At 37.5% G+C, this 23,733-nt stretch overlaps 1 protein-coding gene across 1 annotated transcript in view; it reads right to left on the bottom strand.

The window, feature by feature from the left end:
* Positions 1-8,258: 8,258 nt before the first annotated feature.
* LOC139719904 (uncharacterized protein MT2135-like) overlaps positions 8,259-23,733 on the bottom strand; it is a 33,414-nt gene continuing 17,939 nt past the window's right edge. Inside the window, exons 8-14 of the mRNA XM_071631289.1 lie at positions 21,591-21,725; positions 20,445-20,579; positions 19,430-19,543; positions 18,925-19,001; positions 10,577-10,771; positions 9,918-10,104; positions 8,259-8,441 (exon numbers count right to left, since the gene is read on the bottom strand). Of these exons, the coding sequence (XP_071487390.1) occupies positions 8,259-8,441; positions 9,918-10,104; positions 10,577-10,771; positions 18,925-19,001; positions 19,430-19,543; positions 20,445-20,579; positions 21,591-21,725 (1,026 nt within the window). The remainder of the gene's footprint in view (positions 8,442-9,917; positions 10,105-10,576; positions 10,772-18,924; positions 19,002-19,429; positions 19,544-20,444; positions 20,580-21,590; positions 21,726-23,733) is intronic.

Genomic DNA, 23,733 nt, shown 5'->3' on the forward strand with positions numbered 1-23,733 from the left:
GTGTAACGATACAAGTACATAAAGTTGTCATCAAATTAACGATATTTGATCACCGCTACGCTGTCAAAAGATGGTCTGATTGATAATTGATGGTAAGTGTACGGGAATTGAAGTTTGACATCATGTTGGGTCGTCCGACTTCATTTACGGAATACAACCTGTATTACTAAGCTGTTTTGTATACTAATAATACAAGTGGTAGTCTCGTACATGTGTACCTTCGTACATGTGTCATACACTGTACACACAATGCGTAATACATGTAGCTCTTAATATCTCTCTGTGTGTGAGTATATTCGTGTATTACGTATATAGTGATCAATATAATGTTTCTGTTTAGTATACTCTCATTGTGTCACTCATAACCTGTACTGTGTAGTCCTCTCATGACTGTGATCACGGGTGTACACTACACTGTTGAAACTGATTCAGACAGTGTCATTGCCAGCACTTTAATCACAAAGATATATGTATATATGTACGTATTAATAAACATGTTTCTATACAATGTATATAGCAACCTTGCAAATCACATTTAGTTTTCATGTATGACAAGTGTATTGCTATGATGTCAAGTTTACATGTCAAATACATGTAGGTCTCGTGTGCATTTATAATACAACCACTACAATGCAAAACAAATAGATACACGTCCATTAATTGGTTCATTTTCATGTTACGCAGCTATGATAGGACGTGTCTTGTGCATGCATAGATGCATCTCTTTCAAAATTAAACTCTTTGTTTGTATATTTATGGTTTGTTTTTTAGCATCAGGTTAAGAATATTGGGAAGTGTTGTGGGCCTAACTTATAATGATGTTTGAACAAAGTTTATTCTATATGCCCGTGGAGGCAATAATGTACATACAGTGTTTTCTCTCTCTCTCTCTCTCTCTCTCTCTCTCTCTTTTATTTTGTTATTTAGTTCTTCTATGTTTAAAGATGACATGTGTTTACTATCTCATATCTTCACTGCACTGGTAATTGTGTAGAAATCTACAAAGACCAGAGACAGATAAATGTATTAAGATATAGCTGATAGAGAAGTTCTGAACTTTCCACACTCATTCAATTTGTTGTACCACACAGCCTGCGGCTACGTAGGCTTTCAGATCCGCCGGGCTGTCCGTGGATGCTTCAAGTCTCGTTCGCAAGCAGAAGGGGAGAGTGGGGAGAAGGCCGGAAGTCCACCAGACAGCAATGGCAGGTCTAACTGTATTCTAAGGGGCAATGACAATAAGGGTGAGTCTATTTACAGTGTAAATGCAGTTACTTGTACATGCATCCTAATGAGAACAATACATAGTTTTGAAGTGCATTTTCCACTGAAGGCAAAGCGCTTTGCTTCCAAAGTATCAGGACTTTGCAACCCAGACAGTATTCGTACAATTTTATATACGTATTGTACATGTGCAGTACATCAGTACTTTAAAATAGATTAACTCAAACTTATGTACTTTTTTGCAGTGAAAATCATGGCAAAAATTTAACATTATGAATTATATTCCTTACCTGTATCACCCTCAAAAGAAAAGCAACACCCAAAACACATACTTGTAATATGCCCTGCATTCGATGTTAGTAGTTGTTGTTATTGTTTGTTCATTTTGGTTTATCCCTCCCCACCCCCTGAAACAACAACATGGCACCAGCATTAAAATGTAAATTGTTATTGTTTGTTGTGCTTTTTCCTCCTATTGTTTTTGTGCTGTTTTTCTTTTAAACTGAAGGGCACAAATTTCCATATTCATTAGCTCTTTTGCATCAGAATCCACACATTTTGCTCACAAGAAGTCCCACTAGTTAACAGTGACAACAGTTTTCAGCTACATGTATCTTTTTTTTTAAGTGTAACTGCACTGTTTTTATTTTAAGTCATTACTATTTGTTTCTATTTTTTAGATGCAGGCACAAAGTATCAAGAGGCCAATGGCACAGCTGCAGAGGCGCCACCACCTTACAACTGGGGAGGTGGATGATCTTAGTTATACCCTTGGAGACTTGGAGACCTCAGAGGAAATTCTCATCTTGAGGTTTGAGTCATCAAGGGGTCCATAATACAGCAAAATAGATTGTCCTTCCATGGAGATTGTAATCTTAAGTTTAAGTCATTTTTGGTTGCATGATTCAGTGAAATATATTTTGTTTGGCTGGAAATATTAATCTGAGATGTGTTCTTACAGATTTTCCTCAGTGTCAAGAATGGATGACCCTTTCTGGCACTTTTTGGTCAAAACATGCAAAAGATGAATCATTAATTGAATCAGCTATGTTTAGGGAGGGGTGGGTATCTTTAAGAGTTGAAAGAGAGTTTACATAATAAGTAAACATGGGCATAATAAAAATGAAAACTTTTACAATAACCATATGGGCAATTCCGTGGTTAGTAACGTTACATTTGAACAAATTTAGATATTTGTTTTTACTACTAAATTACGATTTATTCATTTCAAGTCAAAATTATGACAAAAACATGTTCATCTTTCCCAGGTTTATGATACAGAAAAAAAATGGATACAATCCACGAAATATTAGAATTGCTATGGCAACTTAAAAGGCTGGTTAGTAACGTTACGAAAAAAGGACATGACAAAAAAATCAATGTCTTGTAACGAAAAGTGTGCAAAAATTAAAGTTACTTCAAACAAAGTGTTGCATTAATTTCAATTATCGCATCATGACAAATGTTCACACAAATTTTTTTAGCAGTGCGACCAATAATTTCTTAGCTAGACCCCCAAAAGCATGGTTAGTAACGTTACGGTTAGTAACGTTACATTTGTCCGGAGTAATTCCGCAGGTCGTTTCACCCTTTTGTAATTGACAAAATGTCACATGACTTCTGGAGTACTTAAATGTATTCATCTTTTACCCTTTAGCAAAACTTTGAGGAAAAAATTTCAAAGGAACCCACTGTAATTTGCATTTAAGTGAATTTCAGCGTCCCCAGTCCGACATGTACATTTTCAATGATGGTTTTAGATCTCGCAAAATCAATAAATATGAAAAATAATCTCTACTGAATTTGAAAGACCTTAATGATTGGTGAACATCCATGGCATTAGTTGAAACCTAAATTAAAGAGTATGATAAAGAGGCACATTTCTTTTATCCATGTCATGTCCACCTAACTGCGGAATTGCCCATATCATCCACCCTTTTGACCCTGCTGTGCGAAGTGCCTATTGATATTATTACCTTTATAATAACATTATCTTTGTATTCACACTCGCATGAGAACTTTTCATTTCTTTTCCAGACAAATGATGGCTTGAAGCTGAAACTAACCATTCCATGGTGAGAAGTTCAAGCTTGAGATAATTAATCTGTCCAGCAAATACTAGTTCTCTTGCTACTGTCGAATGCAAATGACAAACAGATTGATTATAATCATGTGATAAAGTGTATTCTGCTCATCGGTTGTACTGTGTTGTGTTTAATCTTTACATGAATACATTGTCTACATGTCAGTACAACATACGTACATACTACATTGTCACTACAGATCCTGTATGTCAAAAGAAGACTGCTCAAAAATATTTTTACTGAAGAATGGCTGTATTCTTCTCTTGACTTTGTCACTTTGAATTAGTCATTAATTTTTTAGAGTTACACACTGTATTATGTGTTGCAATGTCTTCAGCGTGCGCACCTTCACTGTCTGGATAGCTGTAACTAGCAGATTGGTGGTGGTCATATTTTTTTCTTTCTCAGGAATATCCTTAAGAGAAAACCTTGTTACATTCAAATTTTCAAATTTTGCATTCGTGCATGAATTGCATTTCTTAAAATGTGCATATATAATTAACTTACTTGTACATTAGTTCTGAAAGAACTTTATCCATGTACTTGAACCATGTACCTACATATTATTGTAGCTCACATCTATCAAAATGGGGAAGTAACTACAGTACTCATTGGTTGATGGCAATTTTTTTAATGTATTAGATTGCATCAAATTTTATGACACAATTAGCAATATCCATGCTAGCAGCGTTTTCGTAGTCTTTCAATAATTTCTCACATGCAAAGCCGGTGTTGCCTAAAAGTTACCAATTTATTTTATTGTGTATGTTTGTGTGGGCCCTAATGCATTTTCCTTTTACTTGTCTGTGCTGAGATATTAATTTAAGATTGTTATATTGATACAATGCTTGCATGTTGTACACTTTTCTATGCATCAGAAGAAATTAAATTGCTAAAAGATAGTTATGATTGACTTGATGTGGTCAGTTAAATGTGGTCATGTGGGTGTGCTGTTTTTACCACAATGCTTGATTGAAAAACAAAAATTAAATCCCAAATGAAGTAGAGTCTCTCAATTTTTTTTCACTTTTGTCTTATTGTCATCATATACTCGTATATGTCTTTGTAATTGTTTGTAACTGTTTTACCCATATACCCATCCTAGCAAGTTTCAAGAAAAATGCAAACAAAGCAAGACAAAAAAGACTTGCATTATGTCTGTTGTTTACAAGATGTATAATGTGTATGGTGACTACAATGTATTTATATCAGTGGACTTATTTTCATATTAATAAAATAAACAGTGCACATATACTAGTGATGTTCAAGAGGTGTCCATAATCTAAATACATATACATTATACACTAAGTTCCTGGTTTCTGGTGTCTTTAAGTTGTGGTCAACTACATTTTCCCCCTTTGTTGCATATCCTATTAGCATATATTAATTTCAATATCAGATTTGTATTTTTATTGTCAATCACATGATATGAATTAAAGTTAACGTTCATCACGTGTGGTGCACTGTACTATTGTACATGTATATGTAGCATTGCTTTTTGTATGGGTCTTTCTTTGAATATTGTTGACAATTTCGGGGTTGCGCATTTGTCATTTTGTGTGTGTGTGTGTGTGTGTGTGTTTAACAACTTTGCAGAATTCCTTCAGGTAATTTGAGAAGTTTCATTTCATAAGACTTGAATATGTTACATGTAGATTTGAAGAGAATGAGAAAGAGGTTAGGAGAGATATACCTGTATGGGGGATGAATTGTGCTGGAGAGAAACACATCGAGAGGATGGAAGCGATTGAGGTGGAGGAACGTGTCTCTTCATTAGTACGCTGTAGCCAAATTGATTGATTGATTCTCTGTTTGCCATTTTTTTTTCAAATACAGTACATCAACTTTCTGCAATTTCATTGACAGAGTACAAAATAACGGTAGTATAATTTCAACAATTATCATTTTCATCAATTAGATAATACAGCTGTAATATATTTACATGAGTAACATCTTAATAATTTGCATACAGAACGATTGCCAAGAGGTAGAAAATACAGTCACCAGATAATCAACTTTAATTGTCCGTCGTCGAGCACATCGGTGGATGGACGGATTCAATGCAGTGCTCTCCCGTTACAATAAACACAGATATAACGAAATTCTTGATGGAGCAAAGTAAAAATTCAGATTCAGATTATCACTTTTTATCTTTATACATGTATGCATGCTTTACTACTGTTCGGCTTTAACGAAATTTCGTAATAACGAAAAAACTGCCGGTCCGAGGACTACGTTAGAACGAGAGTAGCCTGAACTGTACTTTTATACGGTAAAGTACTTGTATTAGCTATGCATGGAGGAAATGGGGTATACAGTACATTTGTATAGATGAGTACAGCTGTAGGCCTATAGGCCTACCTATATAAAAATGCACTTTGTACACAGAGCTTAGATAAGAATTGCAATACAGCCATGTATATCCACCAGATAGTATCTTTGGAACAGTCTAAAATACACGTGACAAGGCTGATTGCGTTTCGGATTGTTCAAAAGTTAAGTAAGATTGATAATTTCACTGACGTCCGACCAAGTAATGTGCATTATTTATTTTATAACATGAATTCCCAGGGCAAATATCTCCAAGCTGACTGAACCGTGCACAAACTATTGCAAGTTTACAATCCGTTTGTAATACACATCAGACACTAGAGCTTTGAATTATAATAATAATGATGATAATGATAATGATAATTATTATTGTTATTATTATTATTATTATAATAATAATAAATTCTTATGTAGCGCATTTCAAACTTGAAAAGAATTTCTATGCGCTTATACTAACAAATTATACCATAATACAAAATATAACAAAAATCACAAAATACTAAGCACAATATATTAGAGTCGCCAGTACTACTGAGATAACTACATTAATGACTTCAAATTTAACAATCATAGGCTACTTTGTATAGATAAATTTCGAGATTTTGTTTGAAATTGTCTGTTGGCATCTGACTTCTAGTGGGTCTGGCAGAGAATTCCATAAAGTAGGTGCGGTAAAAGAAAAAACCCTTTCCCCATAAGACTTTGTTCGCATGGTAGGTACAACAAGTAAGTTTCGAGCAGAGGATCGGAGACATCTAGAAGGCTTGTATTGGGTTATGAGTTCTGCAATGTATAATAGTGCGGGGCTGTTCCATATAGTGCTTTGAAAGTGACGAGGAGAATCTTGTATTGGATGTGATACCTTTCAGGAAGCCAGTGCAGATCTTGAAGGATTGGGGTTATGTGTTCACGTTTCTTGGCAAGTGTAACAAGGCGGGCAGCGGAGTTTTGGATTCTTTGAAGTTTGGAGACCTGTTTGTCCAGAGACCAACGAGGAGACTGTTGCAACAGTCCAAGAATCTAGATTGATGAGACAAGGGCGTGGACCACTATTTCAGTAGTGGATTTACTGAGATGACAACGAATTTTCCCTATTTTGCTCAAAGCGGAGGATCCGCGACGGCAAATGTTGTTTATGTAATTGTTCATGTTGAGGTGACTGTCCAAAAGCACCCCAAGGTCACAGACAGATGAAGGAAAATTAACTCCAACTAAAGCGGTAGTAAGTACAGTATACACCGGTCATTAGCTCGTTATTAGCACCTGGTGAAAAATGGAGGCCTCGAGACAAAATCAGAGACTGGCCACATGATATCTCAGTCAATCATTAGTGATTACGATCACCATTTTGTAAGACTAGTGCCCCCAAATGGTAGAGATAATTGTGTTTATTCGTGGAGTGCAGTGATTGTCTATATAGGCCCTATAATTGTCAAGATAAGGATGGGAGCACTGGTCAAGTGAACTAAAGTTTAGAGGATAATCTTTATATCTGAACTCAAACAAAACCTCTATTCATATCCACTTTACACAAAAACGCACAGACAGAAGGACACACATATAGACAGGCACATTCGAAAGGTATACAGATTTTGTTAGCCAGAATGAATAAATACATATTATATCAATTCATACTCTGATTAACAACGATGCCAAAGATGTATGACTATATACTATAATCAATTAGATTGCAACACTTACATTAATGATACATAGCGTATTTAAGATGATCGACTGAATCCAGAGCATTTGGGCTACAAACTTGCTTCTGTATTTTTTGTAGATAAAGGCGAATTTATCTAAGCAGGACAGATTACCTCACGCACATGCTTTTCCACACAAAACATAGAATTCATACCATAATAATCAATTACGTCGTAGAATGTTTTAGGAGAAAGGACAAAGATGCCATCTCAGGAGTGTTATAGTGTCGTGTATGAAAAGGTATGAAAAGCTAATCATGGGGCTTATCTCTCGGTAGACTAAATTTAAACATATAATGCAATAAGATATAAAACTAATCCTAGAGACAAATGCACTCTCGTTTGCATGGAGTGATATAGTGAGCAGAATGATAATATAAGCAGGAGTCCCAGGAGGCTGAATGATGCATATTAATAAGGAGTTATCTCCAGTTAATTCCAGTTTGGCTGGTGTTTAATCATCTGGTGAAATAATGAACATGGTCACAACTGAAGAAGACAATACTGAACAGAACAGTTGGTACTCCTTAATATATACATATGCTCCCAATCGGGATTGAAGTGGAGGATGAGGAAATAGTTTCGTGTTCATTGATGAAAGACTGTCCACTCATTCATAAACCTCTTCAGTACGATTCTTCAAACTTCACCATAACCACGCAGGAATATCAGGATCGATAAACGATTGTCACGTTGACCTGAATATAACTACTCATTGGTCGGTACATTGTCGACGTATTATGACTGATTATAAGGTCAATATGGAAAATAATTCTTCGACAATTGTGAAATTATCCCCCAGCGATGCCATTGGCCAGTATCGTCTGTGATAACTGATTAAATCAATCATTATCTTCATTTTGTTCTCTCCCATCAATGGAAAGTAAGATGCGGATTTGCATTCTCATTCAGGGATTTATGAAAGCAGCACAGCAAAGAGGACAATGAGAGACCAGAAGAGCAGTGATGAGGATCGGACGAGAGGCGTGGCGTGGGCAGTAGTGGGATCCACTGGTGGAAGATTAGTAGGGGGCACGTAGTTTGGAAGCAAGGGGGCAACGTTGAGCCAGGTCGAGCGTCCGTCGAGCTCATCCAGTAGCTGTGTGATAGAGGATGATGATGATAATTATTCATTACTCCTAATGCCCTGATCCATGATCAATGATCTCTTCAGTTCAGTTCAGTTCAGTTTCAGTTTATTTTATTTCTACACGGTCACTCACTTCAGCCAATGGCTGTTTTTCAGTGAGTCCGTGCAGAGGTAAAAACAGCTTAAAGTAACATAACACAACATTTTATACTTAGTATACAAAACATAAGAGATAAAAACAAACACAATTATTATACACTGTAAAATCAACTACAATTCATACTGAAATAATTCCATCAAATTACTTACGCATTAAAAGAAAAATATGCATATATATATATATATATATATGTGATAAATGAAAAAGAAAGGAAAAGAAAAAAGAAAAATATAAAGTGGGACCATTCAAATATAATATTCTTAATACACACACACATTAGAAAACTGCAATAACTATCTTGAAAATCCTACCTTTGTATGAAACGTATCTATTGCACTTTTGAATGCAGCTAAAGAAACACTTTGTTTAACATCGCTTGGCAAACTATTCCACATTAGGGCACCACGATATGAAAAACTGCATTTTTAAAATTTGTGCTTAGTTTGGATATATCTAGCTGGAGGGTTGTCTTCCTCAAACCATACAAATATTGTCTGTACATAAATAATTCATTTATATATGAAGGCATGTTTTCGTTTACAATCTTATACATAATGCATAACAAATCGCGTCTATCCGAAAGTCGATCAACGTTATCATTACACTTTGTTTGGATCAACTGACATAGGCTTCACTTGGAAATTTCCAGTCAACCCGCATAACCACACTGAGTGCTCAATGTTTTTAATTGTGTTTTCTGTAGTTTTTCACAATATGTTTTTGCCATGTTCCCCCATATGAGACTACAATACTCTATCTGATTCAGAATAATGGTTTTATAGAATATCATTGCCATTTGCTGCATGATAAAGGGTCTAATTCTTTTCAGTAAACACAAACTCTTGTTCAGTTTTTCTGCAAACATTCAACATGTTTTGTCCAGTCTAAGTACTGGTCAATGTGTACACCAAGTTATCTGATAAGCATGACCCGATTAATGACACTGTCCTTAATCTTTACACAAGGAACTGAAATACTCTTGAGTCTCCTTCTCGACCCAATCAATAAAAACTCACATTTTGGGGCATTTAGTGCCAACTTATTTTTACACAGCCATGCATTTATTCTATCTAAGTCCTCATTTAGAACTGTTAGAACTCTTGAAGATAACATGTAAATGTGTCAATATAATGTTTGTCTATACCGTTTTTCTGTTAGCATGGCATAGCCCTTTCAGCTTACTCGAACATTTCTGCAAAGGGGTGACTGCATCCTATATATCTTTGAGTCACACACTGCCCTTATTATAGTGATATTATTATGCATGCCTGGGTATAATCATTCACATGATTATCACAGTGTCTCTGACACTGCCGTTATCATACCTTCTGATTCTCGTAGCCATTTTGCGGCAGCGCGAATCTGTATCCAGCGGGACAGGCATTAGTGTTCGTGTCGTAGTTGCCGGCCGTGTCGCTCACCACCCAGTCATCAACATCGACCTCATGGCGGCAAGCAAAATTGACTTCCTGGTTGCAGTCATTCGGTCTGTACCATCGACCATCAGTGCCGCTGTAAGACATTATGCAATTCAGACAATATTCATAATGACGTCTGTACTCTTAATTGAGTCCATGAATTTCGTTAAAACCAATTCTCTGTAATAAGGTCCTTCTCTTCGTCTTCCTATGGGAAGATGCAAAGACATTTATGATGTATCTTTGAAGGATATTTAATTCTTTTACACAAGTCATCTCAATCATTCGGAGAATAGCGGGAGCAGGTTTTGATCAACGGAACATAACTGTTGGGCAGGCCATATAAAATCCAAACGTATACCCTACATCCAAATCTACCTCGAACACTGGACAAGCACCTCGAATTGGCCTATATAGGATTGAGAGCCCCGCTGAACTGGCGCATCCATGCATGCTTCTAATAATGTGTCCACCATTAAAATGTAAAAGAAAGAATCGTCAATAAAGACATATGTATCGAATGTCACTTGACCAATGTTTACTTGAAGAAGAATTCTGTCTTTTACCTGAGAAGGATACAGGAGGTTGCGTCAGTTACTGGGTTCGCCGGCTCTCCCCGGGCCCAGGTGTAGACTGCCGTCTCGAGGAACTGCGGCGTGATCATGTCCGCGCCAGGGTACTGTATACGGCACTTGACAAACTCGGTAAGGTCTTCCACGTATCCAGTTCTAGACGGGCCGTCCAGTAATTCGTTTTCGAATCTGTAGAAAGTTAAAGACACCGAAGTCACAGGCAGAGTTAATCTTGTGGTACCTTGTACCTTGTACCTTGTACCTTGTAGTTGTTATCCCCGAAGACCTCCGCTAGGAAGGGTAACTCAGGGCTGACGAGAGTGGTAACACAAATTTCTTTTGTTTTATGAGAGCTTTGACTTTTTTAGTTTGGTTTTGAAGACTTCTGTGCTCTTGGATAATATTATTTCTTTTGGGAGGTTGTTCCAAAGGGAAATTACATCTGGGAAGAATGAGTGTGCTAGCTGGCTTGTGGAAATGAAGGTCGATACGGTGTCATACTGCTTGTCGTGTGTCCGCCGTAGCCTGGTTACTTTCTTTGAGGCGTATTTGTGGAGATCTAGGTCAAGTTCACCGTGGATGAGCTTGTAAAAGCTGATGAGGCGTAGATGTTGTCTTCTGTCTTCCAGGGGGATCCAGCCGAGTGTGGTCATCATGTTAGTGACACTAGACTCTCTGGAGTAGGTTCCGGTTATGAAACGGGCTGCACGCCTCTGTACCATTTCAAGTGATTTGGTGTTCTTGGCGGTGCCGGGGTGCCATGCTATGGATGCGTACTCAAGATGGGGTCTTACTAAGGTGTGATAAAGTCGTTCTTTAACTGCTTTGGAGCAGTGATGGAAATTCCTTCTTATGAAGTTTAAAGCCCTTGTACCCTTATTGACGGAGTGTTGGGTCTGTTTATCCCATTTCAGATTATTTTCTATGTAGATCCCTAGATACTGGTGATTGTCGACTTCTTGGAGGTGTTCGCCAAAGAGAGTATACTTGGTATGCCCTGGGTTGCGTTTTCTGAAGATTCTCATGATGGAGCATTTTGTTGCATTGAATTTCATTCCCCATGTGTTTGCCCATGTGACTAGATTGTCGAGATCTTCTTGCAAGGATTTTTCGTCTGAGGGGTTAGATATTGTACGGTAGACTATGCAGTCATCTGCAAACAACCTCACTGTGCTGTTGGCTGCTTCTGGGAGGTCGTTGACGTATAAGATGAACAAGTGGGGGCCGAGCACAGTGCCTTGTGGTATACCACTCAGTACTGGCTTCCAGTCAGATGATTTACCGTTGACGACTGTCCTTTGGTGACGGCATGTCAGGAAGGATTTCATCCAGGCAAGGTTCTTGTTGCGGATACCGTACATGTGAAGCTTCTGTAGTAGTTTCTGATGTGGAACGACGTCAAAAGCTTTACTGAAGTCAAGGACGGCAATGTCACATGTATCTTTATTGTTGTAGTTTGAGGCAAGATCATGGATAGTAGCTACCAGTTGGGTTTCACATGACCTACTTGATCTGTAGGCATGTTGGTAATCAGTGATGATTGAGTTTGTAGAAAGGTGTTTCATCAGTTGGCTGTCCAGTATATGTTCCATCAGTTTACAACATACACTAGTTAAAGATATAGGACGGTAGTTAACTGGTTCGTTCTTGTCACCCTTCTTGTAGATAGCAGCAATATTGGCTTTACGCCAGTCTTCGGGCAGTTGTCCTTGATCATAGGATTGTTTGAATATAAACTGGAGGACTGGGGCTACTTGTTCGGCTGTAAGTTTCAAAATACGATTTGGGATATTATCCGGGCCTGCTGCTTTTGAAACATCCAATTTATTCATCAACTTGATAATACCACTGACGGTAATATCGACTTCAGGCATCTCTGGTACATTACTTGGTAAAAGATTGGGTACTTCTTTACTGTCCTTAGTGAAGACACTTTGGAATTGTTCGGCCAGTATGTCCGCTTTCCCTTGATCATCAGTGACAGTGCGGTTTCCAGATCTAAGACTTCGGATTCCTATGTTATCCTTCCGTCTAGTTTTAATATACTTCCAAAACTGCTTACTACCTGCCTCAGAGAGCTTGGATATGTATGCCCGTTGTGCGTTTCTGAGTTTCTTATTGACCGTCCTCTTAATCTACTTGTATTTGTCCCATCTATCTTGCCCTCCAAGATTTTTTGCCTTTAAATAACATTTCTCCTTTTTACGACACAGTCTCTTAAGCTTAAATGTAAGCCAAGGAACATGTGGTTTACCGGACGTGACTTTTGAAGGTACATGCTGGTTGATCAGGTCATGCATCTTATCTCTGAAGTTACACCAATTTTCTTCAACTGTTTTACTGATGGGGTTTAAATTCAGAAAATTTTCACAAAATATTTGTGCATCTGCTTTAAGCTTGTCTTCATCCATCTTATTCCACTGATGAATCTGTCTTGGGGGTCTGGCTGGTAAGGGTGCTCTAGTATTGATTTCCACCATAACAATGCTGTGGTCAGAGAAACCTGGGTGGGGATGGATGCTCTTCACTAAAGATGGGTGGGTAGTGAAGAACAGATCTAGTATGTTCTCAGTTCCACTTGAATCACGACGGGTTGGGAAATTAACGAGTTGTTGTAGGCTGTGCTCGTCAGCAATTCCTAAAATTTCCCGTTGGGTTGGAGTGGTGGTTGTAGATGAAGACCATGACATATTTGGGATGTTGAAGTCCCCTCCCAATAAAATATAAGGCGTTTTGGTTTCCTGTTGAATTTTATTCAAACTTTCACTAAGGTTATCCAAATCTTTCCTATCAGTCGGTGGTCTGTAATAGGAGCCAATATATATAAAGCTCCCGTCATTCATGAGGAGTTGGCACCATGTTAATTCACTGTCTTTCTCGGTAAGATCTGGGGGGCATTTCATGAAGCATTTTCGTCCGACAACTTGTCGGACAAAAATGCTCTCAACCAATCAGATGCAAGGATTTCAGTAGCTTTTAACATTTTGTCAGACGAAATATCTGACAAAACGCTTCATGAAATGCCCCCCCGGTCTCTCAACTATCGGTATTGTTTGGTCGACGGCGATGAAAACTCCTCCTCCCTTACTATTCTTACGGTCAATTCGAATAACCTGGAAATTGGTAGGGAAAACCTCCGTTGACGTTATGCTCCCGTAAAGCCAGGATTCAGAGCCAAGTATTATATCAGGATTTGTTACAGAGCAGAATGCATAAAATTCTGATACTTTGTTTTTAATGCTCTGAAAATTAACTACAGCTATCTTAACACAGTTCTTCTTTAATTTCTTGGGTGGGTTACAATGCACTGATCTGTTGACTGGATTACAAACAGTTGTGTTGCATTTCCTGGTAATGATACTCTCTCGTTTCTTCTCCACTTTCCTTTGTTTAACAGTACGTTTAGGGCTTGAAGAAGAAAGTGGTTCAGAATCCTGGGGTTCAATACTATTGTCATTATTCAAGTCTGGATCTAACACACTAAACTGATTAATACTTCGATGTGAGTCACTGTCATCAGAATTCGATGCTACAATATTCATAAGTTCACATGCTGGGCAGTACCAGATGGCATTGGAATTTCTCATGTGGTATTCATACAGCTCATCTGTCACACCTGTACAGCTATTGTGTGACCATTTGTTGCAGTTTGTACAAAGCATTCCCTTATCCCTATTCTTCACTGCGTAGTTGCATAGTGTGCATGGGTACTTAGGCTTTCTTCCTCTTTTCTTACTCATACTCATACGCTTCGGCCCTATGATGGGGCCAGGGTTCAGTTCTATATCTCCAGCAAGTATGCTAGTGATCTGCACAATGGCGTATAAACCTCTCGGTAATTTAGGAATAACAACTGTAGTTTGCAGACCTCTCGCTCGTTCTGTGTGGGCTGCACAATGGTACGATATATAATACTGTAGGTATAAACGAGTCTGAATAGATATGTCGGCTTGGACAATGTATTTAGTTGCTGTGTCCGACTGAAGATCAGTATGAAATGGAAAGTTCCTACCGTGAAAGCTGGCTGTCTCATTCACCCGTAAATCTCCACTGACGATGCGTGTTGCAATAAGGAGTAATCCAAGTAGTGCATGGAAACCTGGACTTCTGAACATTAATTTCGCCATTATACAGTGGTAGGCTTGTCGTGTATTGTGGATGTTGAAATTCCCGCGGTGCTCGATGTACGATACACGTTGTAGGCAATAGTGGTGACACAGCACGAGGTAAAAACGGAGGGTGGTTTTCAGACGTTAAAATTCTCCTTCCAGTGAAAAAATATGACATCAAAACGGTGCAATTTTCGACGACAAACATTTAATAGGCAAGATTTCCATAAAAAGCAAACAAGATGTGCGAGTAAAAAGATTATATTTTAGGATAAAAATGAGCCGCCGCAGCGATCCTAAAAGTACGTCCACTCTCGTCAGAGCGCCCTCTTCATTTGCAAATATTGGTAAATATCAAACCGTTCGGACACTGGTGTAGCAGCTGCCATACATTTTTATAAAATGGGTTCAAGAATGTAGCCAATTGGAAGCGCTGAAATGAGTCACGTGTGCGTGCATTATTTTCTTCAGGTAAGCACTAAGAAGAGTCTCTCTTCCACCTCCCTGGCCTGACGTACGTCACAATGTTTTACACTTAGTCCAAGAGCATTAGGTCAAAATAGGCCTTAACCTGGACATTTTTGGTAACAAGCTGATTTTTTCAGGATAGGTCCAGGAATATGTCTAGAATAACATACTAAAAGTCCTCATAAATCCTCCTTGAGCGTTTTCCGCAATCCAAGATGGCGTCCAAAATGGCCGCCTCTTCTGTTTTTCTCATAACTTTGCAAGTAGGTTTCCCCAAAACACACTTTAAATGTCTACACATATGTTTTGAAGTATGAGGAACTCATTAGAATACATCTTAAGAGATGTTGAAGTACGCAAGTACCAATAAGACCGCTTGAGTTCTTCCAAAAGTCCAAAATGGCGTCCAAAATGGCCGCCATTTCATGTTTTTCTCATATATTTGCAAGTAGGTTTCCCCAAAACACACTTTAAATGTCTAAACATATGTTTTGACGTATGAGGAACTCATTAGAATACATCTTAAGAGATGTTGAAGCATGCAAGTACCAATAAGACCGCTTGAGTTCTTCCAAAAATCCAAAATGGCATCCAAAATGGCCGCCATTTCCTGTTTTTTCATATAACTTTGCAAGTAGGTTTCCCCAAAACACACTTTAAATGTCTAAATATATGTTTTGAAGTATAAGAAACTCGATAGAATACATTTTAAGAGATGTTGAAGCACGCAAGTACCAATAAAACTGCTTAAGCTCTTCCAAAAATCCAAAATGGTGTCCAAAGTGGCCGTCATTAACAATTTTATCTCAAAATTGTTTAAATATATATCATTTATTAATAACCCGTGATATTTCATCCTGAAAATATTCAACAAACATTTCAATTAAAAATGTGGTTGCTGTCCATACAGTATTCAAATCACTTTGAATGTTAAAGTCTTGAAGTGTGCTCTTAATCGCTTATGACATTACGAGGGAAACACTTTATCATCAGTTTGATGCTAAACAGACAGGGCGACATATTTTGCCATATGGTCCATTTTCGTCACCTTTCGTCACCTTTCGTCACCTTTGGATTTTGGGACGAGTTCAAGTGGTTCTATTGGTATAGATATGGTTGTTTCAAATTTGCGAATAAGAATTTATCTAGATTCCTTGACTCCCATAACATTTATAAAGACATTTTAGTGTGCGTAATTGGGTTACTTAGTTGAAGGGTTATGAGAAAACAACAACAGGGAAAGGGGCATTTCGGGCGCCATTTTGAATTTCAGGATGACCTCAAGTGGTTTTATTGGTAAATGCGTGTTTTAAAAAAATATCCAATAAGTATATGATTCATTTCATTGAGTCGCAAAACATATATTAAGACATTTAAAGTGCGTGTTGAAGTACGTTGGTGTAAAAACAGAAACGGCAGCAATTTCAGACGCCATTTTGGATTTCTGGAAGAGCTTAAGCAGTTTTATTCGTTTTTGTGTGTTTCAAAATCTTCCGATATGTATTGTATTGAGTTCCTTATGCTTCAAAACATATATGTTTAGACATTTAAAATGTGTTATAGGTAAACCTACTTGCAAAGTTATGAGAAAAGAGGAAATGGCGGCCATTTTGGATGCCATTTTGGATTTTTGGAAGAGCTCAAGCGGTCTTATTGGTACTTGCGTGCTTCAACATCTCTTAACATGTATTCTAATGAGTTCCTCATACTTCAAAACATATGTTTAGACATTTAAAATGTGTTATATGGAAACCTACTTGCAAAGTTATGAGAAAAACAGGAAATGGCGGCCATTTTGGATGCCATTTTGGATTTTTTGGAAGAACTCAAGCGGTCGTATTGGTACTTGCGTGCTTCAACATCTCTTAAGATGTATTCTAATGAGTCCCTCATACTTCAAAACATATATTTAGACATTTAAAGTGTGTTTTTAGAAAACCTATTTACAAAGTTATGAGAAAAACATGATGTGGCGGCCATTTTGGACGCCATCTTGGATTGCGGAAGAGCTCAAGCGGATATATTGGTACTTGTGTGCTTCTACATCTCTTATAATGTATTCTATTGAGTTCCTTGTACTTCAAAACATATATTTAGACATCTAAAGTGTGTTTGTGGGAAACCTACTTGCAAAGTTATGAGAAAAACATGATGTGGCGGCCATTTTGGACGCCATCTTGGATTGCGGAAGAGCTCAAGCGGATATATTGGTACTTGTGTGCTTCTACATCTCTTATAATGTATTCTATTGAGTTCCTTGTACTTCAAAACATATATTTAGACATCTAAAGTGTGTTTGTGGGAAACCTACTTGCAAAGTTATGAGAAAAACATGAAATGGCGGCCATTTTGGACGCCATCTTGGATTGCGGAAAACGCTCAAGGAGGATTTATGAGGACTTTTAGTATGTTATTTTACACACATTCCTGGACCTTTCCTGAAAAAATCAGCTTGTTACCAAAAATGTCCAGGTTAAACCCTAATGCTCTTGGACTAACTAGCAGTGCGCACTCAATCAGTTGTTACAAGTGCGTCACGCGCTACTATACGCGCTGTCAATCCTGTAAACAACTTCTGGTTCGGGCCGCGGGCTGCCACAACAGCCGGCGGCCTTTCTTGTGCATAACAGTACGTGGCGTACGTATACTCTTATACGTACGTACAGTACTAGGTGAGTGTGCGGGATTTCCGAGTGCGACGTGCGTAAATGTTTGGGACGAACATCTTCGGACATCTTGACTTTTGAGCGAGTGCTACATGTAGCTGACTGGTATTGACCCACAAAGGTACGTGAATAATGCTGTTAGTTTTCGACCCATTTTATAAAACTAATGATGCACAGGATTATTTCGTGGCGTTAGTGAAGGTGCGGCTCACTCTCGAGTATTGACAACGGTTGCAAACATGCACTCGGCTGCGCCTCGTGCATGTCGCACCATTGTCAATACTCTCGAGCGCGCCGCACCTTCACTAACACACTCTATCCTGTGCATCATTAGTATAATATTATTACAAATAAATAATATTATTACAAATCATACCACAAAAATATGATGTCTGTAGGTTACAGCTTGTGCGTTTCTTTTTAAAGAACAAATTGCACATACCCTACATGAATGTGTATACGTAGTAATAATTTGTAATTTATGATGTGTAATTTACGATGTATCTCTCACAAATCTGTTCCCATTCATTATTATTTTACTGAGTTGATTGCTTTTTACAATCGAGAATTAAGTTGGTAGAACGGAGAACGAAAAATAAATAAACAGTAATAGTTATGCAGGGGCGGATTCAGGTTTCTGTAAAGGGGAGCGCAACTAATATTTCTGGTGCCACTTCCGGGTTTCATTTCATTTTTGTTCTTTCCATTTCTTTTGTTTTTAATGAAAAATAAAGGGTGGGGCGTGCGCCGGTTGCGCCCCCCTCCCCCCCCCCCCCCCCCCCCGTGGATCCGCCACTGTTATGGCATATAACTAGACACTTTGGACGGTTTATTAACGTACTGAAAAGTGAAAAGGGGTCTAATGTGCAACAAACGACACCCTCCTCCTGTTTCTTCTTCAGCTCAGCATTTATTTTATCCTATTTATACACTGGCGTCTTACTCGACACGTGATCTGTCATTATTTCTATGCATATATTATAATTGAGGCGAATTACCGCTGTTTTATGACGAGAATCACAGTTAGTGATCAGGGTAACATGCTATATCTTAGGTAGATGATAAAATGTTATATACTGTTTAATCTGCATATACTTACATGTAGTGCGTGCTGTCACTGTAGAAGCGAAGGGCGTTTGTGTCATTTTTTCCACCACACGATGGATAGTCTGTAAACTGATGTAACCACATTAAGATAGAATGAAAGATAAGTTTTAAATAAAAGTGAGGAGTCATCACCGTAGTCGTATACTTATACTCTAGTGCCATCACTCGACAGAGTCAGCGGTATAGTTTACATATTATCTGGAGCGGAGAGATATTCTTTTTCGATCGAAGCAAAGATTATAAGTCATCATTTCAACTGAATGCCGGGGGAATTATGTCAACATGACTAATCGATTTGTAAAATTGTCTTATTTACAAAAATAAACCCTCTAAACAACACCGACTTAAAACGCCATATACATAATACATATTATAGTCGTCATCATCAGCTTGTATATGAAGAGAGTTGGTGGGAAAGCTGTTTAATCGTTAGTCCGGATAACCTGAACCCGGGAGTCTGAACTTGTTGAATACAGGGAGAAGTAGGGTCTACTTACGAATCTGCGTTGTTTGTCCAACCAAAATCCCGGATGGATGAATATGCCTTGGTGGAGGTAAAATTCATCAGACCCAGCAGTGGCTATCTGTGCTATGACCACGGTTTTACCATCCTATGATGTGAAGAAAAAAATACATACAAGCAACGTATAACAAAATTGATAGTTAGAATGTGTTCACAAGGCCCTATAGTTGTCAATAATTGCCTGAGCCTTTTGTGATCTTTTTTTTTCTTCCTCCTAATACTTGATAATTATATCCATAGATTCTGGACACAATCAATGTGAAGACAGGTTAATATGTAATACATTTATATATAAATCTACACGGGAGAGGAGTTTGCTGGCTTTCCGTCAAAATAGATAAATAGATAGATAAATCTTTATCGTTTTGCTTGCGTGAAATAAATCAAGAAAGAGTGGAATATGCCGAATAATTTCGGTAACATCATCAAGAGCCTATGATCTTCAAGATGGTAACAAGACGGCAAATATTGACGAACAAAAACAGAGAACTGCCTCCCCGTGTCGCGACTGTTTTGTATAATACATGTACTCACGGAGTTGCAAGTAGATTAAGTTAACGCAGTATTTGAATATAGATAAACGAATATGCTACGTTGGATTGGAGAAACATACAGTATTTTTTACATCAGACAAGACTTAAATTTTTTTTTTTTTTCAAATCACAGAATTTCCTACCACCACTTCAAAAAGTAAAAGTTGAAAACTCGTGGAGGAGTTTGCATGACAATAAAACGACTTTTATAGCGGTGTTTACGATCTGAGGACAGTTTGGTGTCTTCTTTCCGGTCGTTTCGAGTACATCTTCTGACAGACAAATAGTATCCATCTCAGTAGCCTGGAAATTAGGTTTGTCAAAGTATGTGTGCTCTGTTTTAAACATCAATTTATTTTCCAAAGCAATGCGGTGTAGAAATGGTGGATGTTTAAGTACAGAAACAGATAGACATTCAGACAAAACACACAAACAAACAGAGGTTAACTGCCACACCCTTTTCATCGTCCTCAACGTAGGCCACTCCCCTCCGTAGGTATCCTGCAGGTCAGCAGGTGTCAAAACACGGTCGCCAAGATGACGCTCGAAAGGTCCGTTTACTGCGCTATCGTTGCCCTGGTCAAACTTTTCCTGCGTAAATCAGAGAACGTCGTTAGCGAACTTTGGATCTACGACGCGAACGCTAAGACAATGCTGCCCCCTGGATGGACTATGGAAACATACATTATACATACACGTATACATACAGTACACTATGGAAACAGCTGTCTGAATTTGGTGCAGAGCACCATTTTTTTTTCTTCTCCCTCCCCCCCCCCCCCCCCCGTCTTAGCGTTCGCGTCGCAGATCCAGTCATAAAGCTCGCTAATATTACACGGAAGGCCGGGGACCTGCTGGGCACTGTTTTATGAGGAGTTAAAATTGATTATAAAGTTGATTTCAACTTTAAGTCTATGGCAGCCTGTGTGGTAAGGAAATTTAAAATCGATTTTATCTTTTGATAAAACGGGGCCCTGAGGGCCCTGTTTTATGAAGAGTTAAAATTGATTATATAGTTGATTTCAGCTGTAAGTCTATGACAGTCTGTGTGGTAAGGAAATGTAAAATCGATTTTATCTTTTGATAAAATGGGGCCATACTCTCGTTTTGTCAACACTGTGTATTCATTAGATGATTTGAACTTTCCCACGATATGTTACTCCTGAACAAATTATGTCAATTTACCAGGATTGGCATGAGTGTGATTTGCATAGATGTTCTCAACGTCAAATGTTTTTTTTTTTTTTGTAACAATCATCCTTTCATTTTGCTGCGTGACGGAGACTTTGCCGAAAATAACAATCCCAATGTATACTCACTGCTCAAGTAAACCATTTGAAGGTTATTTATCTACCCACATCTTTACTACTGTAATTTGAAAGTGTATATTTAACTGAACATCTCTTTGATATCTATGCATTCATATATTTACCTTCTTTTTTTTACTTTCATGTGTGCATTATTGACATTTAAATCTGGCTGAAGTGCCGAAGGCAAAATGATTTAAAGTGCGTATAAAACTACAGAACCCATCTTGAAGGTTTATACACGTTTCAGCGTTTCTCAAGGAAATAACCTCCGCCACTTCATCGAATGACTTACATTCATATAGATGCGGACGATCTCGCCTTCATTTTGGTCCAACCACGCCCCTATTTCAGCCACAGGTTCTTCGAACCTCACGTGATCAGCGTTACACATCATTGCGATATCAGTCCCGAGGTGAGCAATACGCATCTTGGAATGGTATCGGAGGGAAAAGACAAATAGCAGCGTAGGGGTATGTTACCAAATTATCAATTTACTACACGAAACTATAATTAATCTTTGGTCGGGTGACTGACCTTTTTTTATGGGATGTCGTCCTTTTTTAATCCTTATTTTAAGCTATTTATGTGAGATTAAAAAAAAGAGATTGTTATGCATTATTCGCGTCCAACAACTTTTTTATGGTTATACCAAATTTACACAGCGTGCAACCATTAAAAGTTGTTGGACTCTATTAGTGCATTACAGTCTCTCTTTTTTTTTTTCATTGTATGTGTTCTGGAATCAACACTTGGATTAAAATCCATGTAATAGATGATATACATTCCTTTTTACACCGTTCAAGGTTAGATGGGTGAAAATTTACAATTCAAATGAGCCACAGTTTGGTCGAATATAATATTTTGTCAATGTATTCTGGTTGCAGAGTTATCAATGTCCTCTAAATCATTAAAGGAAAGATGATCCTTAAACTGACAACATATTTTATTATTAAAATTAACCAAATTTTGGTTCGAGTTGGGTTTTTTTTTTATCAACACTGAATAATCGGTGCTTATCTACGTCGATGAAAGGCAATTTGTCATATCTTACTAATGCTTTTTATCGCTAATTTGAATGAATTAAAGCAGTTCCACTGATTTCTCTTACATAGTTAATTCAAGTCAATTCAATTCAAATTTCATTTCAAATATCACAATTTTGTTCTCGATGCAAATTCAAGGAAAACAAAACGTACAATGTACTACAACCATATATAAACATAGTAATACATATAAAGCTATTGATTCAAAATAATTGTGTAAATTATTTGAAAAGAAATTTTACATAGGATGTAAAATAACATCATTTTATATTTGCGAATTCAGTGAGGACATCATATTAATGTGTATTGATCAAAATTGCCTCCGGACACGATGGGTTAAACTGACGTCTCTTGCTGTGCTTATGTATGCGCTATATGATGATTGCTCTCGCCGTGAGTTTCGTTTATTCAAATTCAATTCAATTCAATTCAATTCAATTCAATAATCTATTTATTTCCATCATCAAAAAAAGAGAGAACATGATTAAAAGCGATACAAGTTGTCGATTTGTCTTTCATTCGTCTCATAAGGGCAGTTTTTTTTTTTCAAATACAATATAGAGTATATGCACGAATGATGTCATAAAAAAAGAAACAATGCACTTTGTCATGGCAACAACAAAAAAGTAAATAATCATACGATGGAAAACTGTTCCACTGAAAAGCCAAGCTTGTAAGACGTGGAACACTGGAAATATATATAACAACGGCAGCAACAATTTGTCATAGCAATGAAATATATGTGTGAAGAGGTTTTCTCATTACTGACGTAATGTTGATGTATTTCATTTTGTTTTGTTTCATGTCATGTCATTTTTCTATGTCCAAATGACACAAAATTATTGCAAAATAACAATGACTCACTCTCAGTAACACTGTATTACTCTCACTGCAAGATAATCAAAGGAGTATCTATTTCATATTCTAGTTTCTCCACATGATAGATGGCGCATGTGCATTCATTGCTTTTGAGGTATGTCCTTCTAGATGATGTTATAATACACGCAAGAAAAATAAATTTTGAGAGAAAAGAAAAAAATGATAGAAAAAGAGAATAAAGGCAGCAGAATAGAAAGTTATATACCATAATTAGAAATGATTTAAGTTTTGTATGCCTGTGGTTGAAATCAATAAACATCATATTAAAAAAAAAGAAAAGAAAAAGATTATGTTATACACGAACCATGGCAGGGTATAACAACCAAGCGAAAAAAAGTGGAATAATTCCTCATTGCGTGTGAAGATATCATATCCAACGCAAAAGTTTATCAATGTAACGATTGCCAATGTTATCTGTTCAGATTTGAAATGCGGCTTTGAAATCTTCAAAAATAATATGCATGCTATTTCATATAATTTGTACATCAATAACTATAAGAAAGAACACACAGC

The sequence above is a fragment of the Diadema antillarum genome, unplaced genomic scaffold, assembly GCF_040938485.1.
Source record: "Diadema antillarum isolate AM-2024a unplaced genomic scaffold, OU_Dant_1.0 scf00000116, whole genome shotgun sequence".
In the NCBI taxonomy this organism is placed as follows: domain Eukaryota; kingdom Metazoa; phylum Echinodermata; class Echinoidea; order Diadematoida; family Diadematidae; genus Diadema; species Diadema antillarum.